General features: G+C 38.4%; 1 protein-coding gene across 5 annotated transcripts in view; it reads left to right on the forward strand.

Annotated features, from left to right (window-relative positions):
- ddr1 (discoidin domain receptor tyrosine kinase 1) overlaps window positions 1-22,870 on the forward strand; it is an 86,862-nt gene that overhangs the window by 52,901 nt on the left and 11,091 nt on the right. For 2 of the 5 annotated variants that reach the window (XM_014468682.2, XM_023331243.1), the window contains exons 7-14: window positions 296-398; window positions 1,018-1,204; window positions 7,173-7,422; window positions 10,860-11,009; window positions 12,190-12,246; window positions 17,920-18,080; window positions 18,330-18,537; window positions 21,106-21,225. In XM_014468682.2, the coding sequence (XP_014324168.1) occupies window positions 296-398; window positions 1,018-1,204; window positions 7,173-7,422; window positions 10,860-11,009; window positions 12,190-12,246; window positions 17,920-18,080; window positions 18,330-18,537; window positions 21,106-21,225 (1,236 nt within the window). The remainder of the gene's footprint in view (window positions 1-295; window positions 399-1,017; window positions 1,205-7,172; window positions 7,423-10,859; window positions 11,010-12,189; window positions 12,247-17,919; window positions 18,081-18,329; window positions 18,538-21,105; window positions 21,226-22,870) is intronic. The other 3 variants (XM_023331244.1, XM_023331246.1, XM_023331245.1) reach the window with 3 other exon arrangements.

Consider the following 22,870-nt stretch of genomic DNA (forward strand, 5'->3'; position numbering starts at 1 on the left):
GGTGGCATCTGACCACTACATTAGCCAAATCAGACTAGACATTAACATCTTTAGCCAAACTGCTGGAAAACTGCTAAATGTAACTCAAAGAGTAAATGTACCTCTGAATGGTAAATTAACAAATTTCCATCCATCACACTGGCACTGCGGTGCTAAATCTGACGTCCTGTTTGTGCATCACCAAATCAAAACGATAAGATTTGAGTAGCAAAATATTTGGAAACATAACAGAAAGCTATGAGACAATGCTTTCTTTCTAAGTCTTCCTGAATAACCTGTAATTATGTTTTCCCAGATGGATTGAACGCTTACACGGCTCCAGTGGGACACGTCATGAACTTGCCCGGCATGCCGGTCTATCTAAACGACTCCACCTACGATGGCAGCACAGAACAAGGGTACGATATTCAGCTGCATCTCTGTTTCTATTTTTACGCATGAGAAGACGATAACTCTTCCCCATTGACTCCCACTGATTAAATGTTTAAGAAAATATTCATATGTGGCCCAAATGTTGTTAAAATAAACCTAAAAATAAAAGGGATCTGGTGCTTGTCACATCTGCTCAAACTAAAAGGTGTTTGGTTTTTTGTCCACCTAATCAGCAGAGAATAGCATTATTTTTCTTAGTCGCTCAGGGATTTGAGGCGCGTTTCCAGACCATAATGTTTGGCAGTGGGCAATGAGGGGTAAACCAGGAATTTAGGGTGGTTTGAGTTGTCCACACTTTTACAGGCTGTGCAGTTAATGGAGCTGAAATGTTTTGCTAACGGGTGAACAGGCACTTTTGATGTGATCCAGACGTTTTCCTAGCAGATTCAGGCACATCTGTGGGTGAGGGGGTCCTATTGTTGACCCTGTCGTGGTGCTTTAAGCCTGCTGGGATGTATTTCTGCTATTGATGTGTATTTTTGCATATGCATCTGTATGTTTTTCCTCTTATTTTGCTCCCATTGCTGCTACTTGAGTCTGTTGTTTCTGTGAAAATGATGCGTTAATGATACTGCGTGTATTTAGGATGCAGTTCGGAGGCCTTGGCCAGCTCTGTGACGGAGTCCTGGGAGGAGATGACTTTATAGAAACGAAGGAGCTGCGGGTGTGGCCGGGATATGATTACCTTGGATGGAGCAGAGAAGCCCTCGGGCAAGGCAGCGTGGACATCGAGTTTCATTTTGAGAAACCCAGACGCTTCAACAATATGCAGGTGAGGACAGAAGCGTTGTTTTGGTATGATGGCGTATGAATAAATTAGCATCAGGGGAGTTTATCAAACAGAAAAATATGCAAAAGCGCCTAGTAAGGAGAGAAAAATAGTTCTGGTTATCGACATTAATGCTGTGCATGCAGACAGTTTATTTGGCCAGTTATTCTAAAATCTAAGGTAGTTTTTCTTAAAGGGGACATATTATGTAAAATTCACTTTTTGCACGTTTTTATGCTTCCATTTGGATCTCTGCTGCTTCTAATAATAATTTAGAAAAAAGAACACCCAGCTATATTTTGGCAATAACTTGATGTTTTTCGGTGTCTATGCAATTGTTAAGTCACAGTGCGCCATTACCTAGCAACCCCAGCCAACCCCAGCCCGTTACCTAGCAACCCAAGCAGAGTTCCGGCACGTTTGGTCGGCATGTTTGGTCATATCTACGTAGGTCATATTTAAACTAGGTATGAACGCTTGCCTTAGAGGGACATGATGAAGGAAAGGAAAGTAAAAACTGAGGGAAATGGGAGTTGAATGCAACTTGCAATATCCAGGAATTATGTCACAATTTGACGTTCTTTTCACATCGTTGGTGCACAAAACTTGCCCTTAAATTTGAGCACCTCAGCATGTTTACATCAGACAAACCATGTGAGAACCAGTTTTGTATTATGTTGCTATTTACATAAAATCTCTTTTATTTACCACTTCACTATTTTAGAAGAACATTTGATTTGGATCTAAATCAATGATTCATAATTTCTAAAACCCAAATAAAATGTGTTTTTAATTCAACATATGAGGAAATTGCAAGAATTTCCTCATTTGAGCATTGAATTAAACTGAAAAAGGTGCATCAAAGTTTGTTGGAACGTTATGGACCAAAACTTGTGGGACTTCTTAGTTTTAGTGAATTTAAGACATGGATGGAGGGAAGAAGTCTGACTTTTAGTAAACAATTTTATGTTCAAGGCTCTCTCATTCATTAAAATTACTCGATTTGATGCTGGATGACCATTAGAAGGCTCGTTCTTCTTCTTCTGATGAGGTTTATTATAAATGAGCTCGGTGGTGATGTGGCAGGCTTGCTTATTGGACAGATTCAGAGTTGCTTTCCCTCTTCTTCATACCAGATTTTAAACTGGTGCATTGCTAGTTATGTCTCCTAATGATTTTCAGCATAAGTTTGACATAAAATGCTCAAATTCCTTGTAATTTATTTTCTTGTATACCAATTTCTGAGGTTTTCATATTCCCCCTGACATTCCCCAGCTGAATCTAATGAAATATGATAGATCATGATACCTGATTGAGCCAAAATAATCCCTTGCTGGTTGATTTCCTAGACTTCATTACAGGAGTGTGTGAATCACGTTAAACCACCGACTGCTAAAGCAGGTAGGAAACATTTACAAGGGTATGAATTGATGCAAAAATATCAATTTCATACCTGGAAATAGTCCCAAAAAAGGCAGAAATATAAAAGTAAATGATAAAATTACCAACAGCCCCATAGATCCCATGGCCTTTTGTCTTCATTTCTGGACAACGAGATGTTTGGTTTTCTTTTATTATTTTTTTTAACCTTGTTGTTTTTTGGATTATATTCTGATTTATTATTAAATCATAGTTTGTTGTCTGTTATTTTATTTAAAGGCATTAAAAGCTTGAATAAAATTGTCCAAGAACCAATCCAAGCATTCATTCTGTGTTTTTCCCATATGTAACATAACAGGGCCTGCTTTACTAAAATGCACAGACAGCAGTGTGTCTGGTAATAAATCATTTCATGGTATCCCTATGTCTAAAAGTGCAAATATTTCTTGGCTTTGTCCTAATTCTTCCGGTTGCTGATGAAATTCCTTTGACATTTCCATATTCCAGCCTCATTGTTTTTTCTTTGTTAATCTGCCACCAGCTTCATTTTGGCTGGAATCGCTCTGTGGCCATGTAATTAGTTTGGATGCGCCATAGTTTGTGTCGGGACGGTGCATCTGTGCTCGTCTCTCTAGGAGCCACTGAGTTGCATCAGAGTCTGTTTGTGCGTCTGTGTGGCTTTTGGGGTTAGTTTTTGGAGCAACCATGGAGATAATGATATGAAGCAACCCAGTTTGAGTTATAACTGTGTTGTTGTATTGGACCAGAGTTGGAATGTCGGTTTGGGTGAAACAAACTCTTCGTGTACATATTGAAAAGTGAATTTACAGCCAGTAATCGCACAGAAAAATCCAATTATTTTCAGTGTTCTCAGCAGATTTATGTTTCAAGTGTTCGGTATTGTCCTACTTTACCTCAGTTACCATTTAAAATATCTCCCAGCAGTGTTCCTATTGTTTTTCCAAGACTTATCCAGCTTTTCCTGCCTTTTCCTCGGTGGTTTTCCCACACTAACCTCAGCTGCCATACACTGTTATACTTGCCTGACTGAGCGGATATGTCAGGCGCACAGGTCAGATAAATAAAGAGTGGGAACCTGAATCCAATTCTTGGTTGATTTGTCTCTGCAGGACAGAGTTCCCTAACCTGTGGCTAATCACCTTCCCAAACGGGAAATCTGCTCTACCCTTTGACAGTCGTGGCACTCTTGGATCTGCTTTTTGTCGAGCTCCAGATACTTTGGGGAATATTTCGGAGCGTTTTAAATTTTTTTTATTTTTTTGTCAGTGCTCTTAAAACTGAGAAGAAAGATCAGAGAGAATCCTTAATGAACGCTGGATTTATGATGAATAAAGTTAAGCATAATGAATGCAGAGCTGTTACCTAAAAGAGAAAAATGCCTTTTGCAGGTCATTGGAGCTATACTCCCTCATGGGGTAGTGAGTTACTTGTTACTCTCGTACAGCCATGATTCGCTGCACACACCAAATGTTGTTCCTGCTTACACATCATCCGAGCATCTGGTGCAGCTGGACGTCTTGCATCTTGTGTGTGTGAGCATTAACATGTGGATTAGATTAGCGTGACTGCTCCTGCACTGTGTGAGGTTAACAGCCAACCTGTCAAAGCAACCTCTGCACCAACTCCTCTATCTCCAAAGGAAAACAAAAATCCACCTTTTTCCTTCTTGATTTTCCATCTGATCTTGAGTTTCGACCTCTCACTTACTCCTTTTACCATCGACATCCTTTTCTCATCTCCTTAGCTTCCTCCTCATCCTCATGTACCAGAGCAGATTTACTTGTGAACAGGGGAAATCTGTTTGTCAGTCTTCCTTAGAGATTCACCAATCAGTTTTGTGTTGCATTTCATATCTACTGTTTATGTAAAGCTAAGTCCTGCTAATATAAATTCCAAATGATTTCTGTTTCTATTTAACACCTAAAAAGTTAGAAAATATGAGAATAACATGGAGAAATCTGATTGAAAACTATAATAAACAACAATTATTTTATTATGAAACCATCTCATTATGGTTTTAAAACTGAAAAATTGATTACCATGCAACTTTTGATTGCTAAAACCTGGTTTTAGCAATCAGCATAGTTAGAGCAGCTACTATAATAGAGTATGTAGATCCTGATTTTTAAATGTAAAATTTACAAAAAGGCTGCAAACGTTTTCAAGTCCAGTAACAGAGATTGAAAATCCACAAAGTTAGCTACTTTGCTATGCTCTGCACTCCCTCCAGGATTGTTTTTATGATCCCCCCCCACAATCAACATTACTCATTTTGTGGTGCTACTTTAGAAATAATTACAAGGAATTTTGCAATTTTTTTTTTTCCTCACTAAACTTCTTCCAGAATTTACACATAGAAGGAAAAATATGAAAAAAACCAAGCAGACAGATTAAACACACAAATATTATTCTTCAAAGAAATTAAACGGCTACATTTTTGTTACTTGCCATATCAATGACTTGACATCAATTAAGGCTGCGGTTGCTGTGCAGTGGAAGGAAGAAATACTGCCACCTGCAGGTGGGAGTTAGCGGTCACATAAACCATTTTTGTGGAAAATAATAAACTTAGTTATGCATTAGTCCCCCCACCTCCCTCCAAAGAAGGGGATCTGTTAATTTTACATGAAGTTAATTTTACGTGCCATTTTGTGTTCTCAAAAAACTGACTAGACTCTAATTGGCCTTCCCGTTATCTGTTGAAAGGCTTATTCTCTATCTCTGTCTGAATGAGCAGCCAACATTTTTCAATATGTACTTTGAATTTTGTCAGCAAATATAACGTTTCCATGTTACACCATATTATCTGGAGTTCAACAGAACATTTATTTAATCGGTATCTTGTGTTTTGATACAAGGAAAAGAAAGGATTTTATACTGGCACTGCATATTTAGTTGAATTTTAAAGTCCCAGATTTCTAAACTACCAGAAAGGTCAAGTGGTTTCCAGATTTTACTGACCAACTCTGACCTCAACATCCAACATGGATGGATACTGTGCATTTAAAATCTATTTATAGCTGCACTGAACCAAAAATGAAACCCTTGTACTGAAGGCAACTGGAATCTCATTAAATATCTCTAATAATAGAGGTACTTTAATAAAGGTAGCACATATTACCAAATTTACTCTAGCACAAAGATTAGAGCTTACATTTCATATGCATTAGCATGGTGATTATGTTCAACCTGATGAGAATCACTCACCAAGAAACTATAACTACATCCTGTAGTAAACGGGAATCTGAATGTTTTCTTTGCGGCTCCAGTTATGGACCTTCAGCCAAAGTTTGTTCTCCTGTCTTATAAACTGAGCTGTGTAAACGTCGCAGTTTGTGATATTAACTATTATGCTGTGTTTACATTGCATCTGAGTTGTGGGCTGGTCACATTTACCTGCCACTTCATATGTTTACCATACATTGACCAGTGGTGGGAGTCAGATTTCCATAAGCAGCAGGTGCACCTGGTTTTCAGTGAGAGAGTTCCTCCTGTGCTCATCAGTCTCTGTTTCAACATGAATGTTGTTTGCTTTTAGCTTGTTAATAATTTAGGCCACAGTTTGAGAACTGTGCTTGTAGATAATGTAGAAAATGCAGTTTTCTTTTAAAAAGCTTCTTGCATCCTCAGACTTTATTATTGGGGTGTTTTCACACTTGATAATCCGGTAGACTCAGTTCAACTGGAGACCAAAACTGGAACATTTGTTTCATTTTCAGCTGCGGCCGTTTGCTTTCACACTGCTCTGTGCCAAATGAACCAAACTAATTGAATGACCTGTTGGCCCCCCTCGCTTGTTTTGGTTGCTTTTACCCAGAATGCCCTGTGCTGTAGTCCGCTCCCTGCTTTTGGAGCGTTGCCTGGTTGGTGTTCACATATGCATTCGAACTGTGCCAGAGTTCACTTCAATCGAACCGAGACAGAGGTTTTTAGGTGAACCAGAGTTCACTAGAAACTCATTTTGATTGAACATTCATCACTCCTCAAACAAACCAGATCTTCCAGACAAACAAACTATATTAGAGGGAACTGGAGAGAATTGACCCTAAAACACCCAGTAATTGCTGAAAAGAGACGGCTACTTTGGTTCGTTTCTACTCATCAAGAGTACTGGAGAGGACTGTTTGTTTTTCGGGATGGTGTGTTTACCGATCAAAAAAGATTGGAATTTTAAGTATCTGACCTGTCACCAGTCAATTTAGCAAAATAAATAATAATGTCAGACTTTGGTCGCCAGCTGAGTTTTTTCAGTGACTCTCTAGTCTTCGTTGATGTTTTTTTTCCTTTACTGCCTTTGTTATTTAGTTCATCTGCAGTCCTGCTCGGTGCTTTTCATGCCAAAGCAATTACAGTTTAACAGAATGAAAATGTGTCATTAATTTAGGGTCTTAATTTAATCTTTTCCAGCCTCTCTACTCATTACGAATAACAAACATCCCAGAGTTTGCTGTGTATTCGAGCTAATTCACATGCATAGTTAGTAGATTTTTGATTGCATCTCTTTCCCTCTTGATCTTTATCTTTTACGGCTCATATTTTTCTCTTGGACTCACTCGTGTTGCTCTCCTAGGTTCACAGTAACAACCGGCACACGCAGGGCGTGCGAGTCTTCAGCAAAGTAGAGTGTCTTTTCAAGCCTGGCCTCCTTCAGCCCTGGTCTTCTCCGGCGCTCACCCTGCCGGTTCCCCTCGAAGATCTGAAGGACCCCTCTTCACGACCCATCTCCCTCCCGCTTGGTGGCCGGCCGGCTCAAATCCTCCGCTGCAAATTTTACTTTGCAGACCGCTGGTTGCTCATCAGTGAGATATCATTCCTCTCTGGTAGGAAAACAAACTCAAGCAGTTTTGTTTCACGTATTTCAGATAATTGGCTCCCTGCTCGTTCAGAGCCGTTATGTTCCTATACAGAATCTGCACTGATATCATAGATACCCTGGCTTCTGCATCTTATATATTCCCAAAAACCATGAAAATATTTTACTGTATATGCTTGGCCTTTTCTACAAATAAAACATAAAATAGACATAAATATTGCAGATATTTAAAATGTTGATAGTTTCTTTTTTACAGTAAAAAGTTGTCAGAATCGGCTTTGGAAGCAAGAAAGCAATATCTTGACAATTTGACATATCAAGATAAATGTTGTTGTTTTTTGGTTTTTGGTCTTGAAGATATTCTTCACAGTAAATAAATTAAATGAGTTGGTTTTGTATTACTAATGGAAGTCAACCAGTGTTTAAAGAGAGATTATGTTGACCTTTCAAAATAAAACCCGTTTATGCATTTCAATATAATTTTTTTTTCAAATGATTGTCCTGTAATGAAAATCATCTACACTTTATAGGTTGGATTGCTTTAACATTATTGACTATTCTAAGCTAGTTATAGTAGCAGGACATTATTAGATACACATGTGATCATCTTATTGTACATCTCAGCTAAACTTTACAAAAAATCCATAAAAAGTCTTAAAAAATAAGTTTTATTGTTTCATTGATTTGATTATTGCAGCTTCCACATTACCTACTATAACCAATTAAGTGAAACCAGTGAGTCTTTCAAAATAAAACTTGTATTTTCTTCAAAGTAAAAGTTTCAAATAGGTAATCTTGTTGCACAGCTATAAGATGATTCTGCTGGCCTTTCAAAATAAAGCTTATAAATGTCTTTTAAAATAAAGTAATTCATTTTACGGCTAAGTTTTGTCCTACATTCATGGGATGAAAACCCAAAGCTGTGCATGTTGGGTCTAAAACAGCAGTAATGATAGAATTATTTATCCGGCACCTTTTTGCTACTTTAATTTGTAATTCCTGGTGTTAAAATGTAAGATGCTTGTCTACGCAAACATTGACAAACAATGTCAATGTTATAAACTGTTTCATTTGGATTTATTATAGAAAATGTTTCAAAAAATACATTCAGTTTAAGTCTCAATTGCAGTGCTGCAGATGTCCAGCAGGTTCATAATCAACAAAGTAAAAGACACTTAAAATTCCTTATTACATAAACTATGTTTTAAATACCAAGCTCAGTAGTGCAAACTGGAGGGTTTAATAACATTTGCTTGAGAAGCAGCAAGGAATAAAACTGAGCATCTTCATTTAATGAAGCCAATTATTTTGATAAAAGTGCCTCTGCTGTTGTCTTTTATTCTGCAAGTGTCAGCATTTGCATGCAAGGACTTTATGGTATTATTTATATCAAAATGCAATTTACCCACAGCCTTTCTGGTACAGTCGTCTCTTCGTAGAAGAGAACGTGCAACAATTAATCTTTACACACCTCGTTATCACGCTGCAGTTTCAGTTCTGGGAAATAGTTGTTCTTTCCTACATTGACCTCCTTGTCTTATTTTGTTTTGAACCCAAAGTATCTGAAGTGTAAGATTTATTACTCTGACCAGAAGTCAGATGGACCCATCTACACTACAGCTGAGATAACGGCGGCTAATTAAACTGTCCGTTGTGTCAGCTCTAATGTGATAACAGCAAAGTCAGGTACCTGAATAATTTGACCTAGCAATGTCTAGTTTGTCGACTTGAATCATGCAGATAATAAATTAGATTCTGAAGAAACGCTGCGCTTGTGCAACTGTGTGAATATTACAATAATGGATCAGTAAAGCATGTCTGCTGTACCAACTCCAGAAAGAAGAAATTCAGCTCCGTTAACTAACTTGAGTGAAAAATAAGTAAACACATAATCATTGAGGAAGAAGATGGCTCCTATAAACCAAATGTGTCAAACTCAAGGCCCAGGGGCCAAATTTGGCCCACTGCATCTTTTTATGCAGCCATCTAGACTCTAGATGCCAAATCAATCAGACCCTCTAGTTTTTCTGTGATTGCTGAAATTCACACACATTTGTGAGCTTACTGCAAATATAACACAGAAATAATCAAACCCACTGGGTTAAAGTGACTGTTAACTCCCACCTGCAGGTGGCGGTATTTATTATGTTCTCTACACTGCTGCCTGAATTCAGATTGCAGTTTGTGATCAATATAGGTTATTGAATCTAAAACACTCAGACACACATAAGTTGTTACAGTCAATCAACACCCCAACTGCAAATAAAACTAAAACTAAAATAATTAATGTATTCATCTTATACGTTCAGCTTACACGACACAGCGAGTAGCAAAATGTCACATTTACTGTCGTACATAAAAGCTTCCTTTGAAATTCCTTTCAAATATTTCTAATTAGCACCACTAAATCAGTCATTTTTATTCCCAAAATCACAAAACCAATCACAAAGTCCTGGAGGCACTGAATAATGTGAAAACATTTTCAGCATTATTTAATTTTAAGAAGAACTAATTGAATGCAAAGACTGCTATTTATTAATATTTTAACAGTTTAACGGATCATTAACAGAACATTCATGACCTTGATGTGAGTTTGACACTCGTTCTATAAACCCTCAATGCTTCATTCAGGATTTCAAGCAGAGTTAAATAATCCATCCTCTATTATCTGCTCCCCATCTCCTCTCCCTCTGTTAGCTACAACCCTGATGCTAAATAGTGAGCTAACAAAGGCAGCTGGAGAGTTACTGAGCAAACACAATCCATCATTACTGTTGGAAAGCATTGCATTAGCTCCTGATCCTAAACAGCAATCACTGTTTCTGCTCTGATGAAATACTTTCAAATGTTGCTGAGATCATGTATGTCAGGTTTCTGTTGACATATAAGGCGAGTAGAAATACTAAAATAACAATCCGTATGTGTGTAGCCTGGAGATTGCAGACCAGGGGTAACAACCTGGGGTCTTTGTGGTTCTTTAAGTGATTAATTCAAAGCTGGTAAAAAAAAATCTGGCCCAGCTGCTCAAGTGGTAAATGCAGAGGCATTTTTTAATCAGGTGCAATTTGACAATTTTTGCCGTTGTCGCTAAGGGTCCTCACCATGAATCAGAGATTTCCAAAAGGCTCCTACCATTTTAAAACCCAATTTTTCTCCATGATATAAATTTAAACTCAGCCTAAAAGAATAAATCTGAGCATCCCTTGTTGTGGTCATCTGCTATAAATCTCCCTTTTTCTCTCGCAGCCTGGATGAGCTGCAGTCATATCTCAATATGTTGTGCAAAAATAGTTTTCTTTAAAACACCTTCTTACATGTTTGTAAGAAGTTAATTTTGAGTTTTCCCTCGGTAACAAGTTGTTCACTCCCTTGTTGGAAAACCAGGGCTATTTTGTCTGTAATTCACTTTTTTTCCTTTGTTTTCTCCTTATTTTGCGTGTCCAGAACCATTTGAAGAGGATGAGACGGACGCTGATTCATTTCTTCACAATCGTCGAAAGTTTCCGGACCCTAGTCCGACTCCTGTGGGGAACGTCACCACCTCTGTTCCCACATCGAGTCACGGCTCATTCAGCACCAGCTCCAAGCCTTCTGGTAGGTTTGGGTCAAGTTTCTGATCCTCACTTGACAACATCCTGCCCTTTTCTATCCTTCTCTTCCTTCCTACTTTTCTTCTTTTATCTCTTTCCTCTCTTGTCCCTTGTTTCTGTGCCCATCTCTTTATCTTCTCCTGTGGCGACTGCAATTATGAGTTTGACAAAACTATGAAATATATTTTATTCTGAACTCAGGTTATTTGCAGATACTTATTTTCTATATTTTATGGTGGTTTTGGAAATACTGAAGAGAAAGATTAAACAATTACCATCACAAGGAAGCTTTTACACCATCAGCATGGTTGTTAAAGGGAACAGGGGGGAAGACGTGTAGCAAAGCTCAACATGCCGGGACTCCAACCTGTGATCGTCATGTCAAGAACTGAGGCCTCCTTAGGGGTCGAGCACTTTGTCCGTGCCCACATTTTGCACTTTTTTATACCTCCTTTTGGGTCTCAATTGCTTCTAGAATCAGAACAAGCACTTAAAATAAACACCCAGCCATATTTTGGCAATAAGTTAATGTTTTTAGTGTCTGGAAAATGAGTCGCTTCAAAAACCTTCGGAATGTTACACATCACAAATCAGCAGGCTCTGTCTCTCACCAAGCAACCCCAGCAAAGCCCAGGCTGTTACCTAGCAACCCAAGTGAAGGTCCGGAACATTTGGTCAGCTGGTTTTACCGCTGCATTCATTGTACAATGGCTGCTGAAAAAGACAAGTGTTTGGTTGGTGCCTTACCATCCAGAAACCACTTGCTGCATCCTTGTTGGTTGTGCAGGAGGCTCTACTTCTGCTATTCAAAGATGTATGGTTGTGTTATTGTGCATCTGTTTGCACGTACGAGTTTAAATGTTGAGTTGGGGGCGTGGGGGCCAGCAGCAGCTTATTTGAATTTAAAGTGACAAGACGCTCTAAAACTGCTCATTCTGAATGGAGCTCACATAAGCATCTAGAGTGAAATCTCATTATCTAAGAATTATTTTGTGCAAAAATATGTAATGAACGTGCTTTGTATAGGCCATAGTTCTATCCTGACCTGGTCAAAGAAGCACAATAGGCCACCATTAAGAGATTTTTGCTGAGACAGATAAAAAATCCCCCTCATCCCTCTTCTTTGAGCCTTCATCATCTCTCCTCTCACACTTTCCTCCCTTGTTCATCCCTCGCTCCTCCAGAACCCCCCACCGCCACCTCCCTCATGATGGACACCACTGCTAACTGGACGCTGTCAGGTGAGAGAGCGCGCCAAAGGAGATTCTCTTTTTATTTTCTTAAAAAAGAGGCCGAGAAGGAGGTCAGCTCCATTTGCGTTGGCTCTCCTCCGGTAGCTTAAAAAAACCTGTCCGCTGTGCTAAGTAGACAGTTTGCTGTACAATAATGGAGCAGGGATTAGAGGGACAGGATTTGGCACTGGGCTCTGTCCCCAGAGTTGGAAGATAAACAGCTCGAGGAAACAACTCTTAACGCAGCCATAGTAAATTATATTTGCATCCAATAACATCTTGGCTTCCTGTGGTCTCACAAACTGCATGTTTTGTTGGCGAGCTGGCTCTGTTCTACACAGCTAAACAACAACAGGCTTTAAAAAAAATGAAAAGAGCTGGAAATGGTTTTCTGTGTCGTGTTTGCTGCTTTGTACTTTTTACTGGATGTGGTTGGATGGCTTTGTCTGGGTTTATTTATTATCCGCATGGTGTTCAAGTGACACAGAGAGAGATGCAGGAGCACTCTTATGTTCTGACAGACTAATGTTTAAAACACTCGCTGCTAAATCTGGATTTATAAATGTAGGCATGTGCATGGTTTGCTATGTTCTTGTCTACACATAGGTTCAACAAATGTTGAATACATCCAGTGCTATAAACAGATAATTTTTGTTTTTGTCTTTTTGTGCCACCGTTAAATGTTTCATACCATCAAATTGATTTAAATATCAAGTCTAGTTTATTTATAGCACATTTCAGCAGCAAGGCAGTTCAAAGCACCTTACACCATAAAAACACAAAACAGTAACGAATTATGAAATGAGCAATAAACATTACATTTTGGCAGAGGTACATTGGTCAAATGTATTGATCGATGTTCCACTTAGTACTAATCAAAAACAACTTTGAGGTTCAGAGATGACCTGAGTAAATACAAAAAGGAGTTTTTAAATGAAGGGGAAAAAAACCAATATGGTGATATTAAAAAAAGAAAAACAAACTAAGTGCTTAATGATGCAACAGGCAACTGGTGTCCTACATTTCTGTGGAGGTTTCTACACCCACTAATGGGGTTGGACAATAAATCAATACCATTTATCATGGTAGACAAGTGATCAATATCAGCAGATAATATTCCTGATAGAATATTCACTGAACTACGATCCAGAACAGCTTGGCATTCTGGGAGATATAGGCACTTTAGCTGCTCAAACTTTGCCAGTTGCAGCCAGCTTATCCAAGTTGGTGGCTTCAACTACCTCACTCACTCTTTGGGTACCTAGCAACTCACTTATTCTATGGTTACCTAGCGACAACATGTTGAGTAACTGACACAGAGGCAGTTTAAGGTTTCTTTGTACCTCATAAACGCTTAAAATTAATAAACGACGGTGTGTAAGGAAAACTGTGGATAAAACAGGAAAGGTCACGGCTTTGGCAGTATTTCAGATATTTAAAACAAGAAAGTAAGCAATAATTATCTATTGACTGATATGAAATGTCTATACGTTTTTCAGCCATATTGTCCAGCCTTACATCGCCTCTTAAAACTCTCTTAGATCTTGGATTATATGTAGATTTCACCACAGTCCAGAGGAAAATTGGTCTTTTTTCATTCAACAATGAAAAAGACCTCGGTTGCTCACGTTGACATGAAAGGAGAAAGAAACTGGATTATTCTAATTATTGCTTCGCTACAAAGCTACTTAGAAGTGAAACCACATGGACACGCTGCTCCCTGAGCAGCGGGGTCTGGGAGGCTCTGGGTTATGGTGAATATTGAAGCAGTCGGTCCCTATCAGATGTGCAGTAAGCCTGGTGTGCCTGTGCTGGTGTGTGACCCCCCTGTGAGAGCGTGACTCCTCTGAGAGCGCTGATGTTTGAAGGCTCTTCAGTGCACTAGCTTATGCCACACTCTGGTTATAAATCCACAAACCCACACAGTTACTGAATACGCAGAGCTGCAGAATAATTTAGAAAACTGTTTGGCAATATGAAGGTCTCTCTCTACTGCTGCCTAAGTCACATTACCTCAGAAAAATAGCCTAAAAGGAATAAAAGCATCGTACTTCCTGCTGCTTCTTTTATTTAGTGATTATGTTATTGTGTCAAATGGTTCTGTTAAAGCTTATGTTCCTTCTTGAAGTTTTCACAACCCTTGAATGGTTTCACATCTTGTAACATCACGACCAGAAACTTCAACACCAATACAGAGTATTGGAAACACTTTCACAATAAAAGTCGGAGCAGCGTACCGTGTCTTTGTGTCCAGCCTCTCTGAGTCAGAACTTTATAAGTCTTTTTTTAGTTTAAATCACTTCCAGCTTTGCACATCTAGATACCATTCTTCTTAATAACCTGGATTTGGACTGAACTTTGACTTTTTAATATGGTGATATTAAAAAAAGAAAAACAAACCAAGTGTTTAATGATGCAACAGACAACTAGTGTCCTACATTTCTGTGGACACTAGTTGCAATTCCTACTGTCTAGACTCATGACCTTAGATTTATGAGCTTTAGCTGTGAATCTAAAGTCATCGTCCTGATAAAAAGTCTCTACTCTTTCCAGCTTGTAGCAGGTTTTTATTCCAGAGCTGGTCAACATTTGGCTCCATCCATTCTCTCATTATCTCTGATCTGCTTTCATGTTACTGCTGGATAAAAGCATCCCCACAGCATAATGCTGCCACCACCACGTTTCACAGTGGGGATGGCATGTTTAGGGTTTTGTGCATTGGTAGTTTTCCACCACTTAAAACATTATTGTTCGTTTTGCATTACTTTTTTCCCTTTTTTTTCTATTTTACCAATGACTTTCTTCTTTCCACTCTTCCATAAAAGCAGATTTGTTTGTCCTATTAGCTGATTTTTCCATTTGAGCTTTGAATATCTGCAGCTCCTCTAGAGTTATTATGTGTCTCTTGGTGGTTTCTCTATTTCTGTCCTTCCCTATTTGCTAGTTTGGGTGTCTTAGAACAGATAACGGGGACATATTATGCAAAATTCAAATTTTGCATGATTACCGAGCAACTCACGCTGAGTTCCAGCACCTCTGGTCAGCTGGTTCTACCACTGTGTGCGCTGTACAATGGCTGCTGTTGACTGTTGTTGACTTACCATTCAGAAACCACTTGCTGCATTCCTGTTGGTTGTGCAGGAGGTTCTAATTCTGCTTTTCAAAGATGTATAGTTGTACAATTACACATCTGTCTGAAGCCATTTTCCTGTGAGAGTGTAAAAGTTAAGTTTCTTCTCTTTGTAAAGCATAATTTTCTTTTCACTTCTTTGTGTTAGTCTGGGACATAAAAAACTAACACAATACAAAATTAAGAAAGCTGGTATGTCTTTAAACTTTAGGGTAAACGCATTTAGAAATGGGATAATGCTGCATGTCATGGTGCAAAATGTAAGAAAGTTAGAAATAAAATCACAAGACCATGTAATATATTAACCTTAAAGACTGGGAGAAAAATTCTTTGAGGTTTTTCTGCAATTTTATCCTGCACTAAAAAGGGGAAAGTCCAAATTCCCAGCTGTCACAGAATGCAGCATAACTTTGTTGCTTTGATGAACTAGTGAATAAACTGTGGTCATTCACAGAATAAAGCAATAAACAGAACTAAATCATCATTTCCTGGATGTTTTTCTGTGGTTAGACTTGAAAGCACGTTCACTCCCAGCTGCAGAGGCTCCACCCACATATTTTATTCTAAAACACACATTTTCTTTATGCAGAGCATGTGTTTGTTAGCATAAAACAGAAATCTAATTTAGTTTGATTTATAGTCATAGCACTGGCATGTTTTTATAAGCCTGTTGCTCACACACCTTCAGTCCATAGATTATTGGTCAGATATGCCCCAAACACAAAAACGGGGAAATAAAATGAAAGACGGGTTTCTTTCCATAGGAAAATACACAACAACTCACTTATAGTGGCTCATAAATCATGGCTGAAAGAGAGTGCAATTTACAGCTAAGCTTTAAAACAATGCTTGAAAGGAACAAAAGGTTAACAGAAGGATTGAGAAGGAAGTCACTTTGTTTATCATCTTCTGAAACTGGATGTCAGTTATTATCGCCGTCCTCATGGCAGGCAGGATGATGAACACGGAAGTGCATGAGGACCCGAGTTTGACTCAAAGTAAAACTAACATCAAGTGTCGTTCAGTTCGTCATTTGTCTTCTGTTATCCACCATATCGACTTCCATTTCTAAAGCAATCTTTTATATTTGGCCGGCTGTAAAAGGATAAGTTGGAGGTTTGCTGTAGAGTCATTGAAGGCGCCTCTGAAGCTGCATGCCGTCTACGTCTCAGAGGGGGAGCTTTTAAAGAGGGTAGTTTGTTTAGGGCTTCAATGACTTCTGCAGGAACTTAAATGAGATAAAATACATAAAGCTGGACAGGATGCTACAGACGCATTCAGGACTTGGCTTGGATTCTTCTCATAAGGAGACATATTGACCGATGGAATAAATTACCATCTGATGCGCGTAGGCGTTCTGGGGAAAAAAAATCTAATTTGAAAACTTATCATGAAAACCTAAAAGATACAAAGAAAACCCTTAGTCATCAAAACATCTGTCACTAAAAAAACCAACAGGAGTCACTGAAATTGGAAAATGCTGCTTTTACAAATATGCCTCATTATATGTGGAAACTTAATTTTGTTAAGTCATAAAAATATAGTTTGTCACAGTGGAGGTAGTGTCATAGTTTGGGACTAGTTTAATGCATTGTTACAGAAAAATACCAAGACTGCTCAGTGGCACAACCACAAAATGAGAAAAATCATTCTGGTAAATCAATAAAGTCACTAACGTAGTTTCTCTTTCTGCCATGTATATTGCCCTTTCTAAAAATGTGTTTTGCATGAGAATAAAACATATGGCAACAATTACATATGTATATAAATGATGTTTATGACGTGCCTCTTACTTGTATTGTGTCTGTATAATGATGAAGTATAGTGAGTCACAACAGAGTAAGTTTGTTTTTCTGTGATTTAACCATCTTTTTTCTTGTTTTTTATACTACTTACCATCTTGGCATCAATGTTTAATCAAAGTATCCCTCTGCAGGTGCTCCAAGTCTTCAGCGAATGGTTAAATACTAAAAGAGAAATGAATCAGAAAAGGGCAGAACTTGTCACTTGCATGCTGAGATCACTGAATCTTTTTCAGCGTAGACAGAGAGTCAGCATACCATAGCAAGAGATATATTTATGTCATTGGGTCATTGCTGAGACATTTGTGTTGAACTAGATACTAATGCTGTGATGCTAAATTCAAATCAATGGACTGTTTATGAGCTTGATGCTTAATTTCTGGTCCTAATGCTGCAGGATCTTTCAACGTCCAAAACCCTGGGGCTTATTTGATGATCTGGTTGCATTTATACAATGTCAGATTCCGATTTCTGTCAAGTGCTTCATCTGTAATTGACAATAGAGATGCAATTTAAACACATCATGGTGTGACTGGATGATACGAACTCAACCAAAACAGAAACGACAGCTGGTGAATGTAAATAATTGACTCACCTGTGATTGATAAAGTGACTTTGACACGCATATTTTTTCTGCTGTAGGTTTCTTTAACTCAAAACCTTGAAACCATAAAAAGTGGCAAGTTTTTGATGTCAAATATAAATAAAAAACTGACTGAAATTGATTTTCTTTTTTTTTTCTATTTCAAGAATTTGCCGCCTTTACTCCGAGGGCGGGACTTCCTGTAGCCAAAGATGACGGCAGTAACACAGCTATTCTGATTGGCTGCCTGGTGGGCATCATCCTGCTGCTGCTGGCTGTTATAGTTGTCATTCTTTGGAGGCAGTACTGGAAAAAGATTCTGGGCAAGGTGGGTTAGGATCTGGACCTCTACGGTGTAATTTCTAAGCTGGAAATATTTTATTTCATGAAGCCAAACCGTCGCTTTGATTCAGTTTAAGTTAATAATATCTGGAGAGAACAGCTGCCAGCCAACTGGCAGTAAACCAGCCCGTCTCCATCTGGATTTATCTGCGCTGCTAATCAGTCAGCGATTAAAGTTTGTGTCCAGGATTTGAGCATCCCTCTGCCCTAATGGTTCCTTCATGCTGCCTTTCAGGCCCAAGGCAGTCTGTCCAGCTCAGAGCTCAGAGTCCATCTGTCCGTCCCCTCGGACAACGTGGTCATCAACAACACACACAGCTACTCGAGCCGGTACCAGCGCATACACACTTTTCCTGACGACCGGGACCAGGACAGAGAAGCAGAGGGGGAATATCAGGAGCCCAGCGCTCTGCTGCGGCCCAGAGACCAGAGGGACAGCACCAGTAAGTTACACTGAGGGGTTTAAATGTTGCTTACCTTTAATATTAAATCTGTGTGTTGGAGAAAATGTTTCCAAGTCAGTTTTTGAACATAAATAATGTGACATAAAGTGGTCTCAGAGCCTCAAGTCAACCTTTTTTCTTCATTATTTCTTCTTGACATTTCTTTGGAGCGTGTTTCTTTAAAGTTTTTAGTGCACTGACGCTGCTTTTTCACTCATTAGTCCTTTTCAGATACTTTCAACATTCAGCCAAAATCTGACCGTTTTGCCCCTATGTGGCCCATATCTGTTCTTATTATTGATGTTCTGAATCAAACAAAACTCATCTTAAAATCAAAGAAAGGCGGCTTTAATATTTGATCCTAAATTGGATACGTGACCTCAGTCTTAATGGTCGCTTTGCATTTTATTCGACATTTCATTCACACCACTGAAGTGTGGCAACATCACAACATGTGTTGCATTAAAGGCTGAAGAACAGAGAACTGTTCACACTGGAGTCTGATGTCGTTGCATTTAAATTACAATGTGAAAAACTGCACAAAACATCTGACCTCAGCAAAGAGAGTTGGCTGCAGTGTGAATGGGACAAAACGTATAAACAACCTAATAAAGGGAAAATGTAGAAAACGGCACGTCTAATTTCAGCAGCTTTAAAGTGAACTTCATGTGGCTTTTTCTTTACTGGGTGTCGTTTCTTTGGCTGATTATCAAGCATCGCATTAGTGCTGGTTTGGCCTGGAATGAAACTTTACAGTGTGTCCAAAGCTATCATGACATAAATAGAAGTACCCTCAATATAAATGTCTACTGAGATTTAAAATGTACAAAAATAATGATAATTAACCCAGCTCAGCACATTTGACTGAAGAAGCTTTTTCTGCATATTTTGAAATGTTGCAGACTGCAGCCACAGGGACTATTTTCACAGATACAGCGGTCTTAGACCTGTTGCACTGCAAAAACACAAAATCTTACCAAGTTGTCTAGTTTGTAGTGTACTTGGTACACCTGAAATAAGACAAAACTAACTTAAAAGTAATTTAACATGGAATAAATGTCTTCTTGTAATAATCTGCCAATGGAACTAGCACACTTTCATCAAAATTAAGGAATTATTTACTTAAAACAAGCTCCTATATCTTGCTGAAAAGTTTCTTGTAAGTTTGTTGTTTTATTTCAAGTGAAATAAGATATTTGCACTTGAAACTAGACAAAAATACTTAGTAAGATTTTGTGGTTTTGCAGTGCACAATAGCAAATTTTGCTTGACAATAAATTGTCCCAGACGTTTTTGCGATGAACGATTTTCTTATTTTGAGACCATTTTCAAGCAATATAACGGTAAAGGTATAATAATGCAAGGACAAATTCTCAAAGCTCAATAAACTTGAAATTCTAAGGAACATTTAACACTGGATCTGGAAAATATTTTAATTATCCAAAATAAATAAACAAAATTACAGAAACAACAAATAAAATAGGAACTGAAGCCTCTGTAACAAAATTGTCCTTCAAATAAGGGCTATTTGAGACAAAAGCTCCAGACTGAAGAACGTTTTTGGTAGGAAGAGCTAGAAAAGAGAAAAACTATAAATCATGCAAATAGAAATGATTGAGCTCACTTTAATTCATCATGCGGATAATTGATTTATTGCTTATTGCAACAGGCCATGTCTAGAGAAGAGCTGTTTTTAAAAGTTGGCCTGATTTGGCATAAGGACTGGACAGATGAGTAAAAAAGCAGCCAAAGTCTAAAGAAACAAAAGTAAAAGTCCCTCAGAAAACTGGAAGAACAGTTAAATAAAAATGACTGCAAAAGATCACAAAAAAGCAAGAAAATAATGCTCTGTTCTGTGCAACATGTTGACAGGCAGGAAAACATGCAAAACATACCAGCTGGCAATAAATAAGCAGAAAATGTGACAACAATCCCACCTTCCATATGTACCGTATTTAAATTTCTGCACTCATGCCTGTGGTTTGTACCACATCGCTCAGTTTGCATGCCTGTTTGTGATTTTGCAAACTCATTTGGAGATGGGACAAAAGCAGAAGGAAAACTCCCGATGTGGCGTGCCTATCTAGAAAACTGTGGCGTTGCAGTATATCCCACCACACCAAACAAAAGTGAATCAAATCAAACATCCTGCAAGGAAGACTGCCTGCAAGAAGATGCACGGTGCAGAGGGGGCACAAAAGAACTATTGTTCCAAAGAGAGGGAAGAAAAGGGAGGAGAAGCTGAGGATTAAAGAAGAAAAAATGCATTCCTTTGCTTGCATTGTTCCTCAGGAGGTTGGCATGCCATCTTTACTAGGCGTCTGTGTTAGTTTGAAATAACAAGAGTAACAAACATCCCATGCAGTCAGTTTTTTATGTTGGGTGGTGTTAACTTGCCTGAGATGTTCTTCCTTCCTGTGCTCATAATGAAAACCCTTATGATTCCTCGTATGTACATGAACACGCTAACACTGTCATGATTCTGTTTTGTTCCATGTTATGATTTTGTTTGTGTGCCCCACCTCGTTCTGTACGTTTGTGTGTGTTTGTGTGTCTGTGACCTTGTAGCCTTGCTGTTAAACAATCCGGCCTATCACGTGCTCCTACCAGATCACAGAAAAGGCTCCAGAGCCGTAGTCGTCCCGAGATCGGCTCAGGCTCAGGAAAAGAGCCTGAATGTGCCCCAGGGTAAGAAGCCTCAGACTGGGCCGGCACAGTCAGGAGGATCCCCTGCTTCCCACTCACTTACCGACCTGTCAACGCTGAGGCAGGAGAAGATTTTCTCTCAAATATTAACAATTTGTTTCTGCATGCAACCTTCCCATTCTCTCATTCACTCATCACATAACTCCTTCCTTTGTTTGAAGGGATAGTTTGGTTTCTAAGGAACTGGAAAGTTTCACAAAGAGCTTTTTTTATTTATGTTTTTTACTTTGAGTTTAGTTTCTGTGAACGCCTCAGTAGCACCAGGTTATCATGCTGCGTTCCAGCTGCACTCAGAACTGGGAAATTACAACTTCCTTTATTTCACCAGGAAAATCTCACTGAGATTAAAAATCTGTTTTGCAAGAGAATCCTGGCCAAAACTGGCAGCAGCACAGAGTTTACAGCACAAACTTAACGCAGTCATACATAAATTAGTTAAAAAATTTACAGACAGATGATTTCTTCTCAAAATCAGTAAGAGTCGCCTTAATAATATTTAGTGAAAACAGCATCTAAAGGTTCATGTGTTTATGCATACATTTATAATTGGTTCCAAAAAGCAGTTTTCTGGACCAGAAAACTGAAAGGTTCAGAATTTTCCTTAATTCAGTTCGGATTTATTTTTACCAAAAGAAAATTAAGTTCTCACATTGCAGAGAATGTCTCCCAGTAGACTTTGTACTTATGTAAACAAATACAAAATAGTTCCAATATGATTTTATAAATAAAAGATATGCCAAAGATTGAGTCTATGAGTGAATACAACCATATTGTATACAGTGAAAAAGAAAACGGGTGATCCATCCTAAAATATATTGAGTTAATTTTTTACAAGCAGTCAAATTAAGTTTATGTAAGTAAATATATTACATTTATTAAGTTGTCATGTTAAACAAATATAAATTTGACCAACTTAATCTGACTATGTGTAACAAATTAATTATTTTTTTAAGTTGGAGATCGATTCTCTCTTTTTTTTCTTCAGTGTGCAATAATGAGTAAAACCCTCCAAAGTCGGACATCCCACTGGGAAACTGGGAGTAATTTACACTACCCCAGTTTGACCTTTATTTTATTTAAAGACCACTCCTCTAGGAGCAACATCTGGTCAACTTTTATTACTTTTTCAGTTAACTGTCCATTTTCAGTACATAATCTCCAATTAATTTCAATCTGAGATGTATCATGAATATCAATAACCCAGAAAACAAATAATTATTTCTAATTATATAATAATCTTCTTGTAACAGCAGCAGACCTGAAGTGAAGTTCGGCTGTCCTTGCAGGATCTTTCTGGTATCGTTCGTCTAAAGCTGTAGTTTGCAGAGTTTTTTGTCCCAAAACTATCAGATGTCTGCAAGAAATCATCACAATGAGTCCCAAACAACAAAAATCAGCAAAACCACGACTTCACCAGAACAAAAGTAAAGTTTCGGAAGAGTCCAGTGCACATGTGTCAACCTGAAGGGCGGGGGCCAAATCTGGCCCATGATAGCTTTTAATCTGGGCCTCCTGACTCCTTAGGGATGCATAAATAAACCTCACATTTGAGTGACTAAATATTAATTTAGCAATATAATCAGAGCAGGTTTTGTCTGTGTACTGTCAAATTACATCATCCAGTCCC

This window comes from Xiphophorus maculatus, chromosome 3 (genome assembly GCF_002775205.1).
Source record: "Xiphophorus maculatus strain JP 163 A chromosome 3, X_maculatus-5.0-male, whole genome shotgun sequence".
Classification (NCBI taxonomy): domain Eukaryota; kingdom Metazoa; phylum Chordata; class Actinopteri; order Cyprinodontiformes; family Poeciliidae; genus Xiphophorus; species Xiphophorus maculatus.